Source organism: Sturnira hondurensis, unplaced genomic scaffold (genome assembly GCF_014824575.4).
Source record: "Sturnira hondurensis isolate 20B ecotype Veracruz unplaced genomic scaffold, ASM1482457v3 Scaffold0007401, whole genome shotgun sequence".
In the NCBI taxonomy this organism is placed as follows: domain Eukaryota; kingdom Metazoa; phylum Chordata; class Mammalia; order Chiroptera; family Phyllostomidae; genus Sturnira; species Sturnira hondurensis.
Window position 1 is genome coordinate 6195935 of NW_028080032.1, and position 19875 is coordinate 6215809.

The 19875-nt window shown below is 49.6% G+C and overlaps 1 protein-coding gene across 1 annotated transcript in view; it reads right to left on the reverse strand.

The window, feature by feature from the left end:
- Positions 1-273: 273 nt before the first annotated feature.
- Positions 274-19875, reverse strand: part of CDS2 (CDP-diacylglycerol synthase 2) — a 51970-nt gene continuing 32368 nt past the window's right edge. The window contains exons 4-13 of the mRNA XM_037051694.1: positions 18818-18915; positions 17935-18074; positions 16063-16121; positions 14343-14425; positions 10817-10904; positions 10246-10314; positions 9145-9297; positions 7645-7764; positions 7056-7159; positions 274-6799 (exon numbers count right to left, since the gene is read on the reverse strand). Of these exons, the coding sequence (XP_036907589.1) occupies positions 6670-6799; positions 7056-7159; positions 7645-7764; positions 9145-9297; positions 10246-10314; positions 10817-10904; positions 14343-14425; positions 16063-16121; positions 17935-18074; positions 18818-18915 (1044 nt within the window). The 3' untranslated portion in view covers positions 274-6669. The remainder of the gene's footprint in view (positions 6800-7055; positions 7160-7644; positions 7765-9144; positions 9298-10245; positions 10315-10816; positions 10905-14342; positions 14426-16062; positions 16122-17934; positions 18075-18817; positions 18916-19875) is intronic.

Consider the following 19875-nt stretch of genomic DNA (forward strand, 5'->3'; position numbering starts at 1 on the left):
GTGGTCACTGGAGCCCCGAGAGTGGGTGAGGACCCCCAGGACAGCGTTCAGTGGGGGGACAGGCTCGGGCAGAATGCCACCGTGGAAGGACCAGGCCGGAGAAAAGGTGCCTGGACAGGTGGCTGAGGAGCAGCAGCCAAGGCAGCAGGAGGAAAGCCAGGAGGGCAGGGGGCGGGGCCGGGCAGGGGGCGGGGCCGGCAGCGGCCTGGGCGGGGACGCTGGTTCCACCCACCAAGGCCCCACCTCACACCACCCACAGGAAGCACACCGATCTAGAATTCAATAGATGTTTATTCGTGTAGTAGCAACATTCAGGTATATAAATAAGGTAAATACTTTCCAGCGCACAGTCCGTCACTTTCTGACACTGCAGCAGAGAAGAATCTGCACGTCCAACACCGGTCAGACGGCGCACAGAGAAGCCCCCTGCGGCACAGACGCCCGGGGCCGGCGAAGCAAGTTACGGGAAGGGCACGGCAGTCGGAAAACACTCTGAACCTCCTTTCTGGTCTGGTGTTCCTTGGCACAACGCCAGCAAACCCAAGGCAGGAACCTAATGGAAGTGAGACATAAGCGTGCCAGCCCATCAGCAAACAATTTCATCTGGCACAGAACCACCGGATGGCTCAACCCAGCTGAACCCTCTGGGCACCCCTCCAGGGGCGGCAGAGGGCTCCGCCCTGCCCAGAGCCTTTTTCTCCTTAGATGAAAAGCTGCCTCGCCCACCAGATGCAGTGGTGAGGCAGGGAGTGCCAGGCCTGACAAACAGGAGCCCGAAGGACGAGAGGACGAGCCCAGGGCCAGTCCGTCACGGCAGCTGCTTACTGAACATCCATGGTCTCCTTGTTCCTGCCACAGTCGTGACTTCATCAGTTAAGGAAGGGGAGAGACCAGGAAACACCACGGGCCTCTGGATCTGGCCTCCATTCCCCGCTCACACCCAGGAACCGTTCGCCGTCAAGCCGGTAATTCCAAGTTATTATTCCATTGGCTTGGATTTCACGGGTTGTCTTTGTCAACACCACTCCTTCAGTGTGAGAGTCCTCCACCTCACACACACACACACACACCCACCCTCCCCAACTCCCGGTCTCCTTTTGCATGACCCTTTGCTAACCTGAAACCCAACGAAAACAGCCCACATCATCTGTCCTCCGGGTCCCCTGCTCCCACCGTTAATGCCGTGAAGAAAGCTGAAACACGAGGCCCTGACTCTTACGCCACATGGGCATGGGCAGAGCTCTCAGGCTTCCCCTCTGGGTCAGAATCTGCTACCGAGGTACTTTCTCTCCTCTTCACTCTTCCCAGCTAGTGATGGCCACGTGCACGGGCCCTGCTGCAGGCTCCTGAGCTGAGTGCACCCTTGGCCAGAGGGGGAAATGGGGTCCTGAGCGAGTCACAGACCCTCCCCCATAGAGTGGAGGCACCACGGGCAAGAGGACAAGAGGAACGAGCCTCTTTCCCATAGAAAATCCGCCCCGGGGGCAGCAGGAAGTGAGGAAGGCCTTGGGCAAACCACCGCCACCAAGCGTGGGGAGTTTCAAACGCCCCCCTGTGCAAGCGAGAGGCACCCAGACACCACAGGTGGGTGTGGAAGCTGGACTCTTCCCTCAGAGGGTCCGTGCGGTTGCCTTCCAGACCTCAGACCCCCGGGCTGCGTGCAGGGCAGGCGGTAGTGGCTGGGAACCCAGTCTCAGCATTACAGCAACTGAGTCTGTGTGTGGCACATATAAAGCACTATCGCTAGTGTTGCGATTATTAATAAACACACTGCTGGTAACTTACTGGCTGGAGAAGAAACAGAAAAGGGGCCTCAGCAGCTAGGCATTTGGTAGAGAAGAGAGGGGAGGGGACAGGGTTTTCAAACAGCCAAGTGGATTCAGTACCCACTGGCCACAGAATCCTGGATACCACGTTCTGCCCTGGTCACAGAAATCATCCACATGTTCTAAAAATCCCAACACTTTGGCATCCCAAGTTACCTCCCAAAGTGCCCATGAAGACACGGCCCACACATAAACAGGTAAACAACTTTATCGACAGACAGCTGCAGACAAGAGCAGTAGCCTGTACCCATCTGAGAGCCCAGGTAGGCCAGGTCGCTCTGGAGGAGGGGGCGGTGGAGCAGTGCTGGGAGCAACAGGAGGTGGGGCCACTTTCAAGGGATGGGGGGGTCGGCAGCGGGGACTCTGTTGCTCACTGAGAATGGCCAGAGGGGGCCCTGTAGGGCATGTGGGTGAGCAGGGTCTGGGACCCAGAGGGCAGCCTAGAAGACAACTTTAAACTAGGCTCTTTCACCAGCACTCCGTCCCAACGCCAGCACCCTCGGCGGGTCACGCCACAAGGCCCCCGCCCAACAAAGGAAACCACGTCAGGAAGTAGGAGCTGCTCACCTCTGTAAAAACTGGGAGCTGGGCAACCAACCGTGTGGAGAGACAAGGGAAAAGGAAGTTTGCTACGACTGAGACAAGGATGGAACGATGAGGCCCTGCCCGAGAATCGGCCCCTTTCTCGGCAGTGTCGTCGTGGCTGGGATCCCAGTCTCTGATGTCACAGCAGCTCAGGTGCAAAGGACCAGCCCCATGCAACAAAAACAGCCACCACTGACGGAGCACTTACTACGTGTCAGGTGCTGTGCTAAATGCTTACTGTGCTTAATCTCATAAAATCCCCACAATCCCACAAGGAAGGTGCTGCTGTCAGACCCAACTGGGCCACAGCTGCACTTAGGAACCTGCCCAGGCCTCGGGCTGTCTGAACCCAACGTCCAGCTTCTTAACCACTGCACTCAGCCCGCCCCGGTGCCCCCGTGATGGTTTGTTCCGGCAGCTCCTTCCGAGGAGCCCCTGTGCAGACAGTACGTGCGCGTCTGCACATAGTTTACCGTCTTGTTACCACGACAGTCACCTGGACATCCTCTCCCTAGCCCTTCCTTCCCCCCCTGACTTCAAAAGAACAGGAACCCTGGATACAAGTGACATCGCCCCTGCCCACTGCACCCCCTTCTCAGCACATCAGTACAAGGTGGGCACAGACGTGAGTTACTCCAGAAAACAAAGGGCAATGGTGACGCAGGAACGAGTTTCAGCAATGACAGGTCACACTGGCAGAGTAATGGAAATACACTTCCTTACAAAACTGACCTTGGGCGGGCCGCTTAGGGAGCAAGGCCACTGCGTAGCTTTCCGAGCAGTGACGCTCTTCACCTTGACTCATTTACATCTTCCCCCCACCCCCCTCACCCCGCATCACATCAGGGACACTTCTGGGCCTGATGGGAAACTCTGAAGAGCGAAGCTCAAGGATCCACTCAGCCACTAGCAACTAGCTTAGACTCCAATCCCGGGGTTGCTCAGTTGCCCTGAAAGCATACCTTTGGAACCTTCTTGCACAATATAAGTCAACTAACAGGCTAAGAAGCCCAGTGGAAAAAGATAAATACCATAAAAAGGACTTCAAAAGTCCGTACGTGTAAGGTTAAAAGTTACAGTCCGCCCCTTCTGAGACACTAGTTTCAAATATACATTACAGAATTGTACAACTCTAAGAGTGAATATGTTTTAAATATAGTTATATTAAAGCTACTAAAATGTTCAGAATAGACATAGGCCAAAAATAATAAATTGAAGCAAGGCCCAGGCTGCCCTGGGGGGTTCTACATTCAGGAGGAAACTGTGCATACTTTTATCATGCTGAGGTGGCATGCGCCCACGAAGGGGGAACACGCGGGTGTCCTGTGAGAGGTGACAGGAGAACTCACCAGGGAGGACGCCAGGCTCAGCTCAAGGTAGAGAAGCCCTGACTTCTGTGATGTCCCGTCCACAAACTCCCTTATCCCACTGCTCAGTTGCTAACAGCAACCGAAGCTCCAACCTGGTGGACAGGTCAAGGCCTCCTACACTTGAGGGGATTTCAGATGCACTTACGCCACTTCTACAAAGGCAAGTGGGGCTGGGGACAGTCCGGTCCTTGTCCTGGTGGGCAGACGGTAAGATGGAGACTCGACTCCACCATGGGACCCTGGGGACGCTCTCTCCTGTCTCTGGCCCCAGCTCCCTCACTGGCAGAGTGCCCAAGAGTCTCGCCCAAGGTGGCTCGGCAGGTGGTCATGAGAATGTATGGGATTCGAACTGGAAAGCAAAGCAAAAATCTCTAAATCAGGATGGCACAACAGTTACGAATACCAAACAAGAAAGTCGAGCATGGAAGTGAGGGACTGAATTCACGACAAGGGAGGGCACACAGTTTCAGTCACATTTATTTCTCACACATGCACAAAATGGATGTGAAACAAGTTACACCACTAAGATGGGCACAGAGAGATGTGAAAATAATCTGAATCTGATCTGAAGGTGAAATAACATCAATAAATGGGAGCAAGAAAAGCACTGTGCCACAAAGACACAAGACAGCCTGCTCTCCAGGCTACCCCACTAAGAAACGCCTCTTATTCACCAGAAAGAATGTGGAGAAACCCCCCAAAAAACAAAACCCATGCTGGCCCTCTGGCCTTCCTGCTGGCAGCTCTGGTGAGCAACCACCTGCAGCTTCCCGGGACCCCCCTATCCCTGACCACATCCTCGGGGGGATGGGCCAGGCACCCTGACGCAAGCGCAGCCCTGCTCAGGAGCGGCCCCCTGCCGGGCTCCCAGGAACCCTACGGCATGAGCACAACAAGGCAACACAAGACAAATGAGACCTCCTGTCTCTGGTTCCGGAGAACAAGTTCATTCTTCAATAAGAAAACTAGATTCATGACTAATCAGCTCCACTGTTTAATTCATCGCTGAGATACCGCCTCATCTTCAGGATCAACATTCGGAAAGGACCTGACAATACTTACTTTTTGGGTGCCCAGGACATGACTCATCACCCACAGCTGCCTCTGGCAGCATGGACCTGCCCAGCCAGAACACGGAATACTGGGATTACGGGACAACTCAAAAACAAGGACCCAGAGAGTGACGTGTCCGTCCTGCCCGGGGTCCACAGCCAGGATCAAACGCCGTGTGAAAACACATTTTGTTCTGGGGGGACTTGAACCTGAAAAAGGAAAGCTGCGTGCTAAATGGAAGTAAAAGTCCCGAAGGAAGAGGCTGCTTCAGTGCTGCACACAGGGTAAGGCCATGCAGTGTCTGCAGGCTGAAACGCCGGAGGGGTCAGCCCTGCACCGGACGCTCCAGGGATCCAGGCTGAGTGTGAGCTCTCAGGGAGGCAGAGAGCCTGATTCAAACAGAAACCACACGAACTCCCACCAGGCCAGGGGCTCTGGAAGCCATCACCCCCGCATTTGGCAATGAGGACAACCATGGCACGGAATCACCGAACACCTTCGGGCACCGAGTTCTCTCTCCTGTACCCTCCTCCCAAACTCAACCTCTCTCCCATCATTAAGAAGGGAAACAAAATAAATCACCGTTTTCTTTTTTCTTAAAAAAAAAAGTCCCCCAGTAAAATACAAACTACATTTAACTAGTCACATTATATAAAAAGTGTGCATTTAATCTTCAGAATAGTCAAACCGCTAATGGGGTTGAGTTTCCCAGAGTTTTAAGCAGGACTCTATGGTTTCAGTGAAGAAGCCGTGGTACAACTGAAACCACTTATTAAGAAGTGATATTTAAAACACATACACAATACATATTTGCCATAGGAGTAAAATATATACAACACAGCAGCTACGTGGGTGGGCGGTCAGGCAACGGGGCACAGACGAGAAGCCCTCTGCTCGCTGCCCAGCAAGAAAGCCCCCTGAGAGGATTCAGCAGCAACCAGTCTACAGCACAGACCCGAACGCAGTCGTCCCTGAAAAGACGCAGTTGGCTGGGCCGCCCTCTAGGAGGCGCCAGAGCCTGAACATGTGGGGAAGGGCTCGGTTTCGGTACATTCTACTGCATACACTTGAAATAGTACAGTGTGGTTGGTTGGTTGGTTTTTTTTACCAGACTATTATAAATAATTTTTTTAGCTTTCTCAAGAAAACTTTTCAGTCTGTGATGAAGCAAGGTGAACCCAAAACATAAAGCAGGGCTCATGTCCCACAGGATTTGATGTGGACAGAATGCTTATCTGATACATAAGCCTTTGTCCCTCCGGCCTATGGAAGGCAACACCCCCAGAGCTCCAAGGCAGGAATTATATTTCATAATGTAGCTCAGCAGCTCAGGTGGAAGCCCTCCAGCAGCACAGACACCCTAGCCGCGGACCTCTTTCCTACAGGTGGGGGCGGGGGGTGGGGGGCAGGGGAGTGGCAGTACAAAGACCAGCACATGCGTCCTGAGCCCGTCTGAACAGCCAGCCACTCTCTCAGTGAGCCCAGTTCAACCGATAAGACCGAGAAGTGCCAGGCAGCCACTGCTGAGCCAGGCAGGGCTGTCCTCCAGGTTTTTAAAACTTCTGTTTAAAAAAACCCAAATGGTTACATCCCTATGACTTCTTCCCCACTCAAAGCTGCAGCTTACTCACAACCCAAACCATAAGCACATAGACAGTATGTACAGAATCTTCTTACAACCCACAGATAAAAAACACTCTACCAAAAATTTAAAAAATAAAAAGACAGTGAGTTGAAGCCTTGCCATCGTCTAGGTCACCCCAGCTGGGCTCGCCTGGGAGCCCTGGCCCCTCGCTCAGTCCTGCTCGGACGCCCCCGACCCTGAGAGGGCCCTGCTAGTTCTCCGTGGCATCCGTCAGCATCCCCTTCTCGGTCAGGTGAGACTTGAGTGTGTTGAAGATGTGGAGCTGCTGATCCGGCCTCAAGGTCATGAACTGCTGAATGAGCTTGCTCGGGTTCGGGCCCCTGGAAGACAATGTGACCAAGTGGCACCACCAGGGCCCAGCAGCGTCTTGGGCCTGATCACCCGAGTGACTGCTCCCCACTCTGGACTCCCTACCAACAGAGTGCACAGGGGCTTCGGGAAATCCACAAATAGTACCAATGGAAAACTGCATTTACATTTGGGATGCTTTTCACTGAAGCTGAGATGTAGCTAAAATTCTAGAATTTCACCCACTTAAAAATCTGCCAACCCAGGTCAGATGGAAAGGCACCACACCTGATAAAACTGGCAATGTACACGTTGACAAAGGTGGCCATCAGATACTGGCAGTCGAAGCGGTCCATGATGCCTCCGTGGCCAGGAATCGTATTGGCAAAGTCCTGTCAGAGGCAGGAGAAGGGCTGGTGAGCCTGGGCTCAGCCAAGGTCGAACCCTGGCCTGCGGTCCCACCTCAGTGTCCAGCTACCGTCCCGAGTAGCTGAGGGAGACAAAGTGAGATATAAGCATTGATTCAAATGCTGAGGCCATAATAGGACATGCTCTTATTCAATGACAAAATTTTTGTAAAGAAAGATGTAAGATGTTAACAAATAAAACCCAACTACTAAATTTTCTAGGAAACATTGCCTGTAGTGTCTGGTGACACTACACCAGAACCTGGTAGGTGGTAGGTCCTTAAATGTGGTGCAATGTGAAATCTCTCTAACCTACCTAAATCCCATGTATGGGTGAAGAGCACACGTCAAGAACCTAGTCTTTTGAAGGAGGTGGTGGTTGGGGGGCGGGGCGTGGGGGAGGCAGAAGACGGGTGAGGATGGGCCTGGCTGAGAGAACAAGAGAGGAAGGGAGAAGAGGGTTTTCCTACTTTGATTTTAAAGGCTCGTTTGAATCCACTTGCAAAGAACCCTCCAAAGGGGCCGATGAGCGAGGCGAAGGTGGAGAGGGCGATGCTGTGGATCTGGAAAGGGTACATCCGGACCATTTTCTGAGAAGAATAAATGAAGTAAAAGTCAAGATGCCTACTACAGGGCACAGCCTTATTACAGGTTAACAAAAATAACTCTTTATTCAGCTACCTATATTCCCCCCTCCCCTTCCTAAAAAAGAACATACTTAGTAAAGAGACTGGTTTTTTTAAACCTCTGTTCTGGTTGAAGTATATGAAGAGAATCCAGCCTTACACAGATATGCAGTTGAAAAAGGAAGAGTATTTTAGTACTGTCTTTCCAGATAACTGTGGGTATTTTCTGACATGACACCATAACTTGGTAAGTGGTAGGTCCTTAAAAATTTGGTGCAATGTGAAATCTGAAACCTTATCAACGAACTTTCTGTACCTTCAATTAAAATGCACTGGTCTATCTGGCCCTTTGCATGGATGTTTTACCATGTGTGACAATGTAACCTCATACACTGAAAATACTGGTTTACTGAGTCATGTCAGCCTTGCAAATGCAGACACAGTTAGCTGTATAATGTCAAAACACTGTTAAAATTACCACAGGTCTCATCAGAAAATTCTTTAAATACCAGGAAGCTATCCAACTCACAGAAGGCACACACTTTCTAGAATTCTACCTTCACATGAAAACCATTTGATCACTATTAACAATTACTGTCAGCTGTTTACTGTCAATTACTTGAAGTGCCAGCCTCCCTTCATTCATTTCCAAGAAAAATGTCTGCCAATTACCCACTATAGTCTGTCAGTTCTTTTCAAGTAAAATTATATTTTTATAAAAAAGCCACTAGGTCAGTTGATAAACAAGTGCCCACAGCTGGCCATTTAGATAATCAAGTACTATGGTATTCAGCGGAAGTGTTTTATGCATATTTTTCATTTTGGGACAAAGAATATTATTAGAAAGGTACATATTCAAGGACCAAGCTTTAATAAAATTAGTAATTTTACTATTTCACCAAAGCCATTCTAAAGAGGAACCAGCTCATTCTCCCTGCAAGGGCGTGGTATGAAGAATCCAGTGACTTAGGCCACTTGGGTGTCACTATCTTCACTCCCACTGTGTCACCAGCAGGTGGACCCCCCACTGCTTCTGTCAACAACGTGAACAAGGCAAATGATGTCACTGTATTACTGTGAAAATAGTTGTGACCTCACAGACCCCCCCTGAAAGGATCTCAGGGTCCTCCAGGGTTCCCCAAAGCACACTTTGAGAACCACTGGTCCTAAAGATTTTAAGGGAGAAGTCTCCTCCTGTCCTCACCATGAACTGACGTGAACAACCCCCGTCATCCTGGGGCCTACAGCTTTGGGGACAGGAAGGTGACTTTATGAGAGCAAACAGTGTGGAGAGGGGGTCACTGTGCCACTGAGGTCAGTTCGCTCCATGGGACTGGCACATACCCAGCCAACGGCCGACTGGATCACCTCAGGAATGTTGTACTCGTGCAGGCGGAACAGGTCGGAGGGCTCGCAGTCCACAGTGAAGCTGTTGGTGTCGTTGTTGTACTCCACGGGGCAGACGAAGCATCTGTACCCAGACATCACATAGGACAGCTGAGGGGGAAGGAGAGAGAGACAGGCAAAGGGGACGAGTTCCGCCATCCTGCCAGGGCAGCAGACACCGGGTTTGGCCACGTCCTTACAGTGCCCACACCCTCTAACTGCAAACTGCACTGAATCAGAGGCTTAGGTTGCACCTCACGTGTGTTATGCCTGAACTGGGGGGGGGGGGGGGGGGGAGGGGCGGCCAGAGGGCAGTTTGCACACACACTTTCCCAAACACGCCAGGTCCTGAATGAATCCAGGAAATACCTGAGAAATGCGGCAAGAGAACGACAGAAGTCTCTCCCTACTTGGGGAGCTACAGTACGCTTTCTCAGGATCTCTTAACTGGGTACCAAGCAGAGGCGGGAAGTCGGGAAATGGTACAGGGAGAGGCAGGGAGCCAGGAGAGGAAGCCTGAAGAGCAGCCGGGTAAGGGAGCCGGGGCAATGGAGGACAGACGGACAACACTACCAAGGGCAGAGTGGCCCAGGGTCAGAGCAGGGAATGGTGCTCTTGAATGGGCTGGGAGACCGCCCACTTCCGGTCAGGGTACACAAGGGAGAAAATCTGGGCTGGAGCAGCACATCTCACCCCATCCCTTACTCTCCGATGCCAATCACCTTGACCTTGAAATACCAAATGCCTGGACAAGAGCGCCACCTGCTGAGTGCTGCATGCCCGGGCATGAGAGAAGTACAAGGTGTGCATGGCCTCTGCTCCTCCAGGGCCAAGACTCTGCTTGAAAACTGGCTGGTGAAGAACAGCTGGTGCTGCCTGTGCCAGTTACAGAGCGTGCCGTGCTGGTGCCCTTCTTCAGGGCGAGGTCCCATCCAGTAGGACAGAGTCCTTGGCCTTGAGAGACATGCCCTCTAGCCCTGACAGGCTTCAAAGATGCCTGTCACTTCCCCAGTTTGGGGCCACTGTCTCTCCCCCACCCAGCCAGGAGCCACCACCTACCAGAAGGCCAAACAGCACAGTGGCAAAGAAGCCCCCAATGAAGCCTTCCCAGGTCTTCTTCGGTGAGAGCTGTGGGCAGAGAACAAGTTCTTGGCAAAGGGTGTTTTGATACCTGTCTCTGGCTTTGGGAACAATGAATACTTGTTAAAAACCTCACTCTGTGCACCCCTCACCTTCTACAACACCCCACACTTGGCTTTCTTGCTCCCTGCCTGATTCCCCTGTTTCTCTCCTGCTTCAAGTGGTCATTTAAATCATTGAATAATTATATGATAAAACAGTATACTGATTAAATAGCAACACTCAAATTCAGATCAAAGCCCCCAAAATCTGCTTATGCAGTTTATAAAATATTTTCTTTATTCGTTCTTTTTTACCTATGAGTAAACCGTCAGTGTTTCCTTTGCTTGTTTTTTTTCCTCTTACAATTAATTTAGTGCCAGCCTTTCTCCAGGGTGACATGAAGCACACAAACCAGCTAGGTCTCCTCTGTCTCCCAGGCTGACCTACTCGCACTGAAAGCACCACCCCTCCTTCATGGTCATGTCGCACGCTTGGGTTATCCCCTTACCTTGATGAGGGGGGTCCGACCGAAGAAGAAGCCAAACATATAGGCCATGATGTCATTACAGATCACACAAGAAATGGGGACAATGAACCTACAAAATAAACCAAAGGACCAACTCTACCAATATGGTAACACCTTAAAAGTCCACAAAACAATACCATTCAGACATCCCAGTACCAAAATAACACAGAGTATTTGTCACCCATTAAGACATAACTTTTTAAAAAGTCAAATACTGAACAAGCCATTCCTATTACCTGGCACATAGCAGGTGTTCAAATGTTTATTGAATGGCCACGGAACAAGTGAAGGTGGCAGTCTAAAACGTCATTTGCTCTTTTGTCATTATAAAGCAACTATCTACACAATAGTACCAATCTAAACTGCAAAAAAAAATAAGAGCTTTCCTTGTTTCTTCCACCCCTATCTCCATTCCCCAAAAGAGCAGTTTTCAATCATGTCTGGTTTTTCTCCTAGTAGTTGCCTACCTAATGCTAATAAGTAGTGTATTTAGTCTATTTCATAATTTACCTACTTTTTAAAAACTGTATATTACTATGAGCTTATCTAGTTTGTGTTTTACTATGAGCTTATCTAGTAAGCCCCGCCCTGCTCCGGGACTACGCAGTGGGCAAGACCGCCACCCAGACACACAGCTCGATTTCTTCTCTGCCTCCCACTGTGGGGGTGGTCATCCCATCATAAAAGGGGGGCAGTTTCCACACTTGCACCAACCCTGCCTCTCCTCACTCTCCGTTCTCTGACAGTCGCATTTTAAAATGTCCTCTACTACAGATTTACACATAAATCTCAATTTCCTGGCTCATTGACTACAGGCAAAAATTTCGGACTTGCTGTTTGTTAAGGGAGGGATTTAGAGCTTCTGTATCCACCCAACCCCCCACAATATTTACTCTGTGGAGGCTTGTAGCACAGACTCTGTGCTCTGCAACTATAATTAAGTCTTGCAGGTTTAGTCTGAAAACCAGTAACTAGAGATTTTAGTTATTACTCCCTGTAGAGGCAAGTGGTGTATCTGGCCCTTAAAGATGAGGACTTAGCATGTATCACTGTCAAAAAAACACCAAACAGAGACCTGGCTGGTACAGCTCAGTGGATTGAGCACAGGCTGTGAACCAAACAGCTACTGGTTCGATTCCCAATCAGGGCACATGCCTGGGTTGCGGGCCAGGTCCCCAGTGGGGGGCGTTTGAGAGGCAACCACACATTGATGTTTCTCTCCCTCTCTTTCTCCTTCCCTTCCCCCTCCCTAAAAATAAATAAAACCTTAAATTAAAAAAAATTTAAAGCCCTCTCTCTAAAAATAAACTAAAACCTTAAATTTAAAAAATACAAAACAAAACAAAAATAGGAAAGAAAAGAAAAAGAAACACCGAACAGAAACTCGGAAAGAAAAGAGCCGTATGCTCCCCAGTCCATTATAATTGTTTTAACCATAATAATGCCAAAAACACTTACATGAGCTCATCTCTGTTCTAAGTACTTTACATGTATTTACTAATCTACTCCTCAGGAGGTGGGGAATACTACACCCTCATTCTGAGATCTGGAAACAGAAGGCCAGTCTGGGGTCTTACCCAGAACGCTTTAGTACCTCTCTTACATACACCAGGCTAGGCTTCACCTCTCCACTGAGACCATCAGCTTCTCCAAGCAGCCTCATGATTTTGATCTACGCTGATAGATTTCCTGTTGAAACCACAGCATTTCTGGAATAACATCTCCTAAGTAGCAGCACAGCCATGTACAGCCTAACTGTGGGGATACGGTTCTGAGAAAAGTGCTGTCAGGCGCACTGACACACAGAGTGCACGCACACACAGTGTGCACTCACACAGAGTGCACTCACACAAACCGAGACAGTACAGCCTGCTATACACCTAGGGTGCCGCTCGGTAGCAGGGGAAATAACTTTGCCTCTACCCTTCTGGCTCTGGGCTGACACATCCCTGTAATAAAAGACACATTAATAGAAGAAAAACAAATACAAGTTCAAAAACTTTTATGTATACCAGGACACCTGAGTAACTGGCCAAAATAGCTGACGCTACCAAATTGAATATCATCTTCAGCTTAAGACAAAAGAAAATTCTAAGGGTCGAGAGAGCTGATTACAGGTTACCAGGGAGAGTGAAGTAAACAAGGGTAAGGCTGTTACGCAGACTCAAGTCCACGCTCTTCTGCACTGATAATAGTTTGTAGAAATCAGGTCATCTCCCTCTTCCGGGGACAGCAAGGAGCCACCTACATGGAGATTTCCCCTACAAATGTAAATGTACTTACACAGGGCAACTGCTACTTGGTTTTCAGAGCTTCTCCCAAGCCTATTATTTCTTAAAATTAATCAGCCTCAAGTAACAGTTATGCCAACAAGAGGTATTTTGGAGTGAGAAAATTCTGTTCCCCTACAACTACTGGGCCACAAGTCTGCACAGGACGCTACTGTGCTAACCACTGTGGGCAGTTATAACACAAGGACAAGTATGTGTGTGATGCCTTACGCTACGGCTTCACCAGGTGACAGGAATTTGTCAGCTGCATTGGAACCGCCATACGCAGACGGTCTGTCACTAACCAAAACTGAAGTGGCAGGAAACAGCACGTATTCTCCTGGCACAGGCCAGACTCCACGTATTCTCCTGACACAGGCCAGATGCCACGTATTCTCCAGATACAGACCAGACTCCACGTATTCTCCTGACACAGGCCAGACCACATATTCTCCTGGCACAGGCAGACGCCACGTATTCTCCAGACACAGACCAGACTCCACGTATTCTCCTGGCACAGGCCAGACCACGTATTCTCCTGACACAGGCCAGACTCCATGTATTCTCCAGACACAGGCCAGGCGCCACGTATTCTCCTGACACAGGCCAGACTCCATGTATTGCCCTGACAGTGCCAGATGCCACTTGCCAACAGTTTATCTAGAAAGGTTTACCTATAGCCATAAAAGAGATCCATTTATCATTCTTATTTCTCTCTCCCTGTGCTTATCAGCTTTAGTCTTACAGGTTAGATAAAACTCAGCTACTATCTCTGGTCCTTTCTTTTTCCAGGTGTGGATTCCCACGCAATTGTCAATGGTTCTACGGTTGTTGATCTATTAAATTTTCTTCTTCATGACATTTAATAGTTTAAATTATGCCAGGAAATCATAAAAGATTTCCTCTAGGATTTCAAACTTCTTGCCATATAGTAAATGACCTTTGATCTTTTTAAATATCCGTGTACCTGTCAGTCTGGAACCACGGTTCTCAAAGTGTAGGCCCTGACCAGCAACACCAGCATCCTCCGGGAATGCACTGGTAATTCAAATGCTCGTGCCTCACCCCAGATTTACTAAAGCAGAAACTCAGGGCCGGGGCCCAGCAATCTGTGCTGTAACCAGCCTTACGAGGGATTCTGGTGTGGCACAAGGTGAGAACCACTGCCTCAGAAGGTAAGGGCACACGAGAAATACCCACAAAGTAAAAGGGAAAATTCCCCCACTGCCATCACTCACCAGATCATCCCTTCAAACAGGTTGTGGATAACGAGATGTGACTGGGTGACAACAATCAGTAACGTCACATGGGTCCAGCCGAACTGCAAAAGGAGAAAAAGAATCAGTGTGCCTTGAAAGGCAACAGCCAGTACCATATAGAAAGTGGCTGAGAGTCAGCTTCTGCAGATACCATCTCATTGGAAGTGAAAAGGCACAGAACAGGCCTGCGGGAGAAACCCCGTCCCCCAGCTACAGTCCCCATAAAAAGTCAGGACCGCATGGCTTACTAGTGAGTAAGTCCCTCTGTGCTCTGAAAGCCTGGGTGCTTCTGAGTCTTTACTGAGTGACTGAGGGGCTCAGAGAGAAAACACCTTCAGTTTGGGAACATGATTTAGGACCGGACAATGCCTGAGGCCTTGAGGCAGGAGAGTAAGAAACTAGGAAATTCTTCAGCAAGTGGAATGAGGGAAACTGAGACAGTTAAGTAAGATGCTAAAAAGCACAAGATCTTGTCTTCCCTGACCAAGAACCCTCAGGAGCAAATGGTTTACACCTCTCCTCCCCAGCAAGAGAGGGAATAGCTTAAATCACCTAGTCAAGGTGATGTCATAAATCTCCGAGTCAAGGAGACAGATAACTGAGACCCAGACGGCACTACCAGTGCCTGCCAAACCCAAGGATGAATGAAGTCAGAACAAATAACTAAAAAAAAAACAAAAAAACAATCCAAGCCAGACCAGTCCGAGAGAAGTAAAACAGTGAAGTTGACTAGAAAATGATCCCAAACTCCCCTATACACCCATTTTGATGTGTCGGCATATTAAAGAACACACCTGAAAAGCTGTTGAATATTCAAGACCTCCTAAGACTTCCCCTAAATCCCCACCTACAGAAAACAGGTAAAAACTCTTAAGACAAAGAACCCAGTGTGTGCCCTCCCCTGAGCATGCCTCCACTTCTTTCGTCAGGCATGTACCTTGCTTTCCTCTGAGCTTGAAAGGTCCCCAGGAGACTCGCAACCAGGAGAGCAGCAGGCGGCAGCAGCTTATCCCAGGCTAAGCCCTGAATCCCGTCTCCAAGGGCCCTCCTGTTGTCTCTGTAACTTGTTCCCTGAGTCCATGTAGCTCAGCATGACTCGTTTCCATGACTGTGACTTCCTTTCCTGAGTCCACGCAGCCCACTGTGGCTCACTTCTGCCACTTCTGTAACGGTGATCTTTCTTGCACCGAGGCAGCCCAGCCTGGGTGCACTCCTGTTGCTTTGATCTCACCTCTTCTACCCTACGCCCTTCCTTTGTTTCACCGTCCCCAGCTTTAATAAACGTACTCTCAAAATCACCTACACTCGGGTCATGAACTCTTTCCTACACGACATCAAGAAAGCACGCATCCCAGACCAGGCCCGGGTGGACCCGCCTCAGTCCTGGTCCCTTTCTGGTAACAGTGCCACAATGAGTCTTACGTGAAGCCCACTCTCTGCAGGACCTAGTGGAGAGATTGCTGAGGGTGTAAATTAAGTAACAGTGATCAGATCTAAGTGGATGTACAGCTGCCAAACTTAACAGGCTCCCTTCCTTCATGCTCTGGGTTCCAGAAACATACATAGCAGACTGCACTCGAGTTTTGATTTCTCATAGAAAAAATGAGAGATCTGTTGAGTTTCTGCAGAACTTCATTTAAGCCAAGACATCGCACTCACTCATACACACACACACAGACACACACACACTTTCCCTTACCATGTAGAACTGCAGGCGGTAATGCTTCTTGACCAGACTCAATACAAACATGCAGAATCCTGGTTCGAGGAAGGAGAAAAAAGGGCAAAATAAATCACATTCTGCATTCCCCTTTGGCCTAGTCACTTCCTGTGGCTGGGTACAGGGTCATAATTGTGATCCTTTGGCCAGTTTCCTGAAAGCAGTGCACAGTCACAAGCCCCAGGGAGAGGAGTGGGGAGGAAGACACAGAACAGTTCTTCAGATAGTAATCAGAAGGGAAAAAATGACTCCCACCAAGACAATGAGAGGAAGGCGCTATCTTTAAATCTTGCAGAGTGCACTCAATTTAGGTGGATGTTCACTAGATAAGAATATTTTGACCCAAGAGCAGGGGCCTACAAACAACAGTTAGGCCGCTGCCCAATTCTGTAACTAAAATTTCACCGAATCCCAGCTGTGCCCATTTGTTTACATATCATCTGTGGTTGCTTTTGTGTTCCAAGGGCAGATTGGGTAGTTGCAACAGAGACCCTGGGCCCCCAAAACCTAAAATATTTATTATTATCTGGACTTTGAAGAAAAAGTTTCCCAACCCCTGTTCACAGACACATATGATGGCAAAAAAAAAAAAACAAACAAACCTACAGCCCCCGCCCCTTCTCCAGGAACAACAATAAGGACCTTGACCCCTCAGTGTGTTAGGCCCCTCGACAGCATTTCTGCCCAGAGGAGAGCATGTCACCATCCCAGACACCCTGACTCCCACTGGGGGGCTACTTTCGGGATCTGAGGCATGCCCTCTGAATGTCCTCAATGTCTGCACACGCCTCAGCAATGGATTTTGTATTTTAATACCCATGTGTCATTCACAGAGCTGATCAAAAATAGGTCAGAGAAATTTAGGTCAGAGCAACCTTCTCACGTGCCCCAAACTAGCTGTCAAGGCGACAACAGAAGACACCGGCAGTGTCAGAACCAGTGGGCAGTCTGAACTGAGTGTGGAGTGACCGGCACTTTTCCGTCTGTCGAGTTCTAACACATAGGACTTAACCCTCACGGTACGTCCACGGTTTCAGCTCTAGGTTACAAAAGAGCTCCCTGAGATGCAGGACGATTAAGCTCCCAGCCCCTGTGAGGTCCCAGAGTCTTTAAAAACCCAAATCAGTAAAATTCCCACCACCCTCCAATGTCTGTCCTGCAAGGGGAATCCCTAAGAAGATGCTCCTAAAGACGGCTGCCTGTTTTGATACCTAAGTTACACAGACAGGTGGTTTTCGTTCAGGTCACAACGCAGGATTGCTGCAGACAGGGCCGCAGCACAGGCACAGGCGGCACAGACCACAGTCCCCACAGACCACAGTCCTCNGTACGTCCACGGTTTCAGCTCTAGGTTACAAAAGAGCTCCCTGAGATGCAGGACGATTAAGCTCCAAGCCCCTGTGAGGTCCCAGAGTCTTTAAAAACCCAAATCGGTAAAATTCCCACCACCCTCCAATGTCTGTCCTGCAAGGGGAATCCCTAAGAAGATGCTCCTAAAGACGGCTGCCTGTTTTGATACCTAAGTTACACAGACAGGTGATTTTCGTTCAGGTCACAACGCAGAATTGCTGCAGACAGGGCCGCGCCCTCCGACAGAGGCTGCAGCACAGGCACAGGCGGCACAGACCACAGTCCCCACAGACCACGGTCCCCACAGCCACAGATTCCCGCAGTCTCACTGCCCTTACTTTGCTGCAGCTCAAGGAAGGTGGAGCCCTCAGCTCTGCTGCTCTGCATGGTCAGAGTTAACACCATCAAAACTTCACATGAACCAAGGGACCCCCCCAACTCCTACTCAGCAGCTGACAAAACACAACAGACACAGGAACTGGTGGGCCGTTCAGCGCATACCTATCAGGTAGAGAGTAAAGGAAATGAAGCGGTGGTATTTGCTGAGAATGCGCAGAGGCTCCTCTCTCTGGACCAAAGTGAAGAAATAATCCGTCACTGTCTCGCCGTAGAAGAAGTAGTTTACACACAGTAAGAAGTACCTGTAAGTGAAGACAAGTCACTGCCATGGGCGCACATGTGGCCTGTCCTTTACCTTGAGGCCGTCGGAACACCCCGAGGAAAGGACCAGACGCAGCAGTCCCCCCACCAAGACCCCCAGCGTCCCTGTTCTCCAGTGTCACTATAGGTGAGTTTATCTAGAAACTCGTGGCAGCTTTCATTCGCCCTCCACTTACCGCAAACCCAGGATTTGGTTTTCACCGCTTTTGTAGAGTTTCTACATACAACCCGAGAACACTCGAACTGTAAGGTAATGCTCCGCAACATGTCTCATTCTGCCTCCCAGTCTTATCGCCCACTCTTCCCAACAGCAGCCCTTCCTGCCTGTCAGGACGGTTCCCTCCAGCTTTGCCACCCATCTGCTTTGCCCCTGCCTCTTCCCTGCCTGCGGCATCCTCTTCACATCTTTTTTCACTCCCTGTTCCAACAGCATTTTCTTCATAAAACCTTACCTGATGGAACATGACACCTGCCTCCCATCTACTTCTGTAGCACATCAGCCAGCCTGTGTTATTCTGAGGAAGATTCTAGACTCTTGATAACTACTGAAGACTCCTCCAAGGCCAGCATGTAGTCTGGCCTATGAAGGACTTGGGGGTTGAAGGTGCTATACAAGTTCAAGTTCATGGCCATCTCCCCCCCCCCCATCACCATTGTAAACATCTACTATGAAACACTTATCATCCAAACCTATTAAGGGTCCCTCTGGGGCTGGAGAGCTTACCAGCTGAGGGTCCGGAACCAGGGCAGGTCATAGGAGTGGTAGACATTGTAGCCAATAGTGATAATCTCGTGGAAACACTTTATCTGAACACACATCACCTGCAGGGCACACAACAATTAGAACACTCCATGGCTCCCCGGTTCTTACGATCTTCAGAAACAGAAACCAACGAGTCATGGGCCTTCAAGAACCACCACTGCATTTCAGAAAAAAACGGCAGTCCGACTGCGATTCAGCTCTCTTCTCTCACACCACCCACGTGCCAAGCCAGGTTCTCACAATGAACACAGGCTCCTGGAGGGAGGGGCACGGCTGGATGGAGGGGAACAAAGGGGAACAAAGGGGGAAACTGGGAAAACTGTAACAGCATAAACAATGCATTTTTAAATAAAAACAAACGCATGCTCCCAAAGTGTCAGTTAACTTTTTATTCTAGAACCTTCCAGGACTCAATCAATTTCTTCCCCTCTTGACTATGAATACAAATACTTGAAAAGCCCCAACTGCTGTGCTCGGCAGTCAGTTGTCAGCCATCTGACCCTGCCCATGACAGTGGGAAGGTGGAGAGGGAAGCACTGTGGATGGGGATTTCTTAATGGAAGGCCTAGGCCTATGAGTAAGGCCCCAGGGAAACAATAAAACCAAGAGTCAACATCACAGCAGGGGTCACAGTATAATCAAACAGTTGAAATAATGAAATCAAATTTTAAAATGAAGAGACATCTTGCCCTGGCTGGTGTGGCTCAGTGGACTGAGCACTGGCCTGCGAACCAAACGGTCAGTGGTTCGATTCCCATTCAGGAAACATGCGCGGGTTGTGGGCCAGGTCCCCAGTGTGGGCCATGTGAGAGGCAACCGATCAACGTTCTCTCTCACACACTGATGTTTCTCTCCCTCTCTTTCTCCCTCCGTACCCCTCTAACAGTAAATAACTCAGATCTTTAAAAATAAATAAAATAAAACAAAATAAAATGAAGGCGCATCTTTAAACACATACAACTGGCCCGGGCCGATGTCCCTCCCCCCGGCTGCTACAAAGTGAGAAGTCACAGATACCC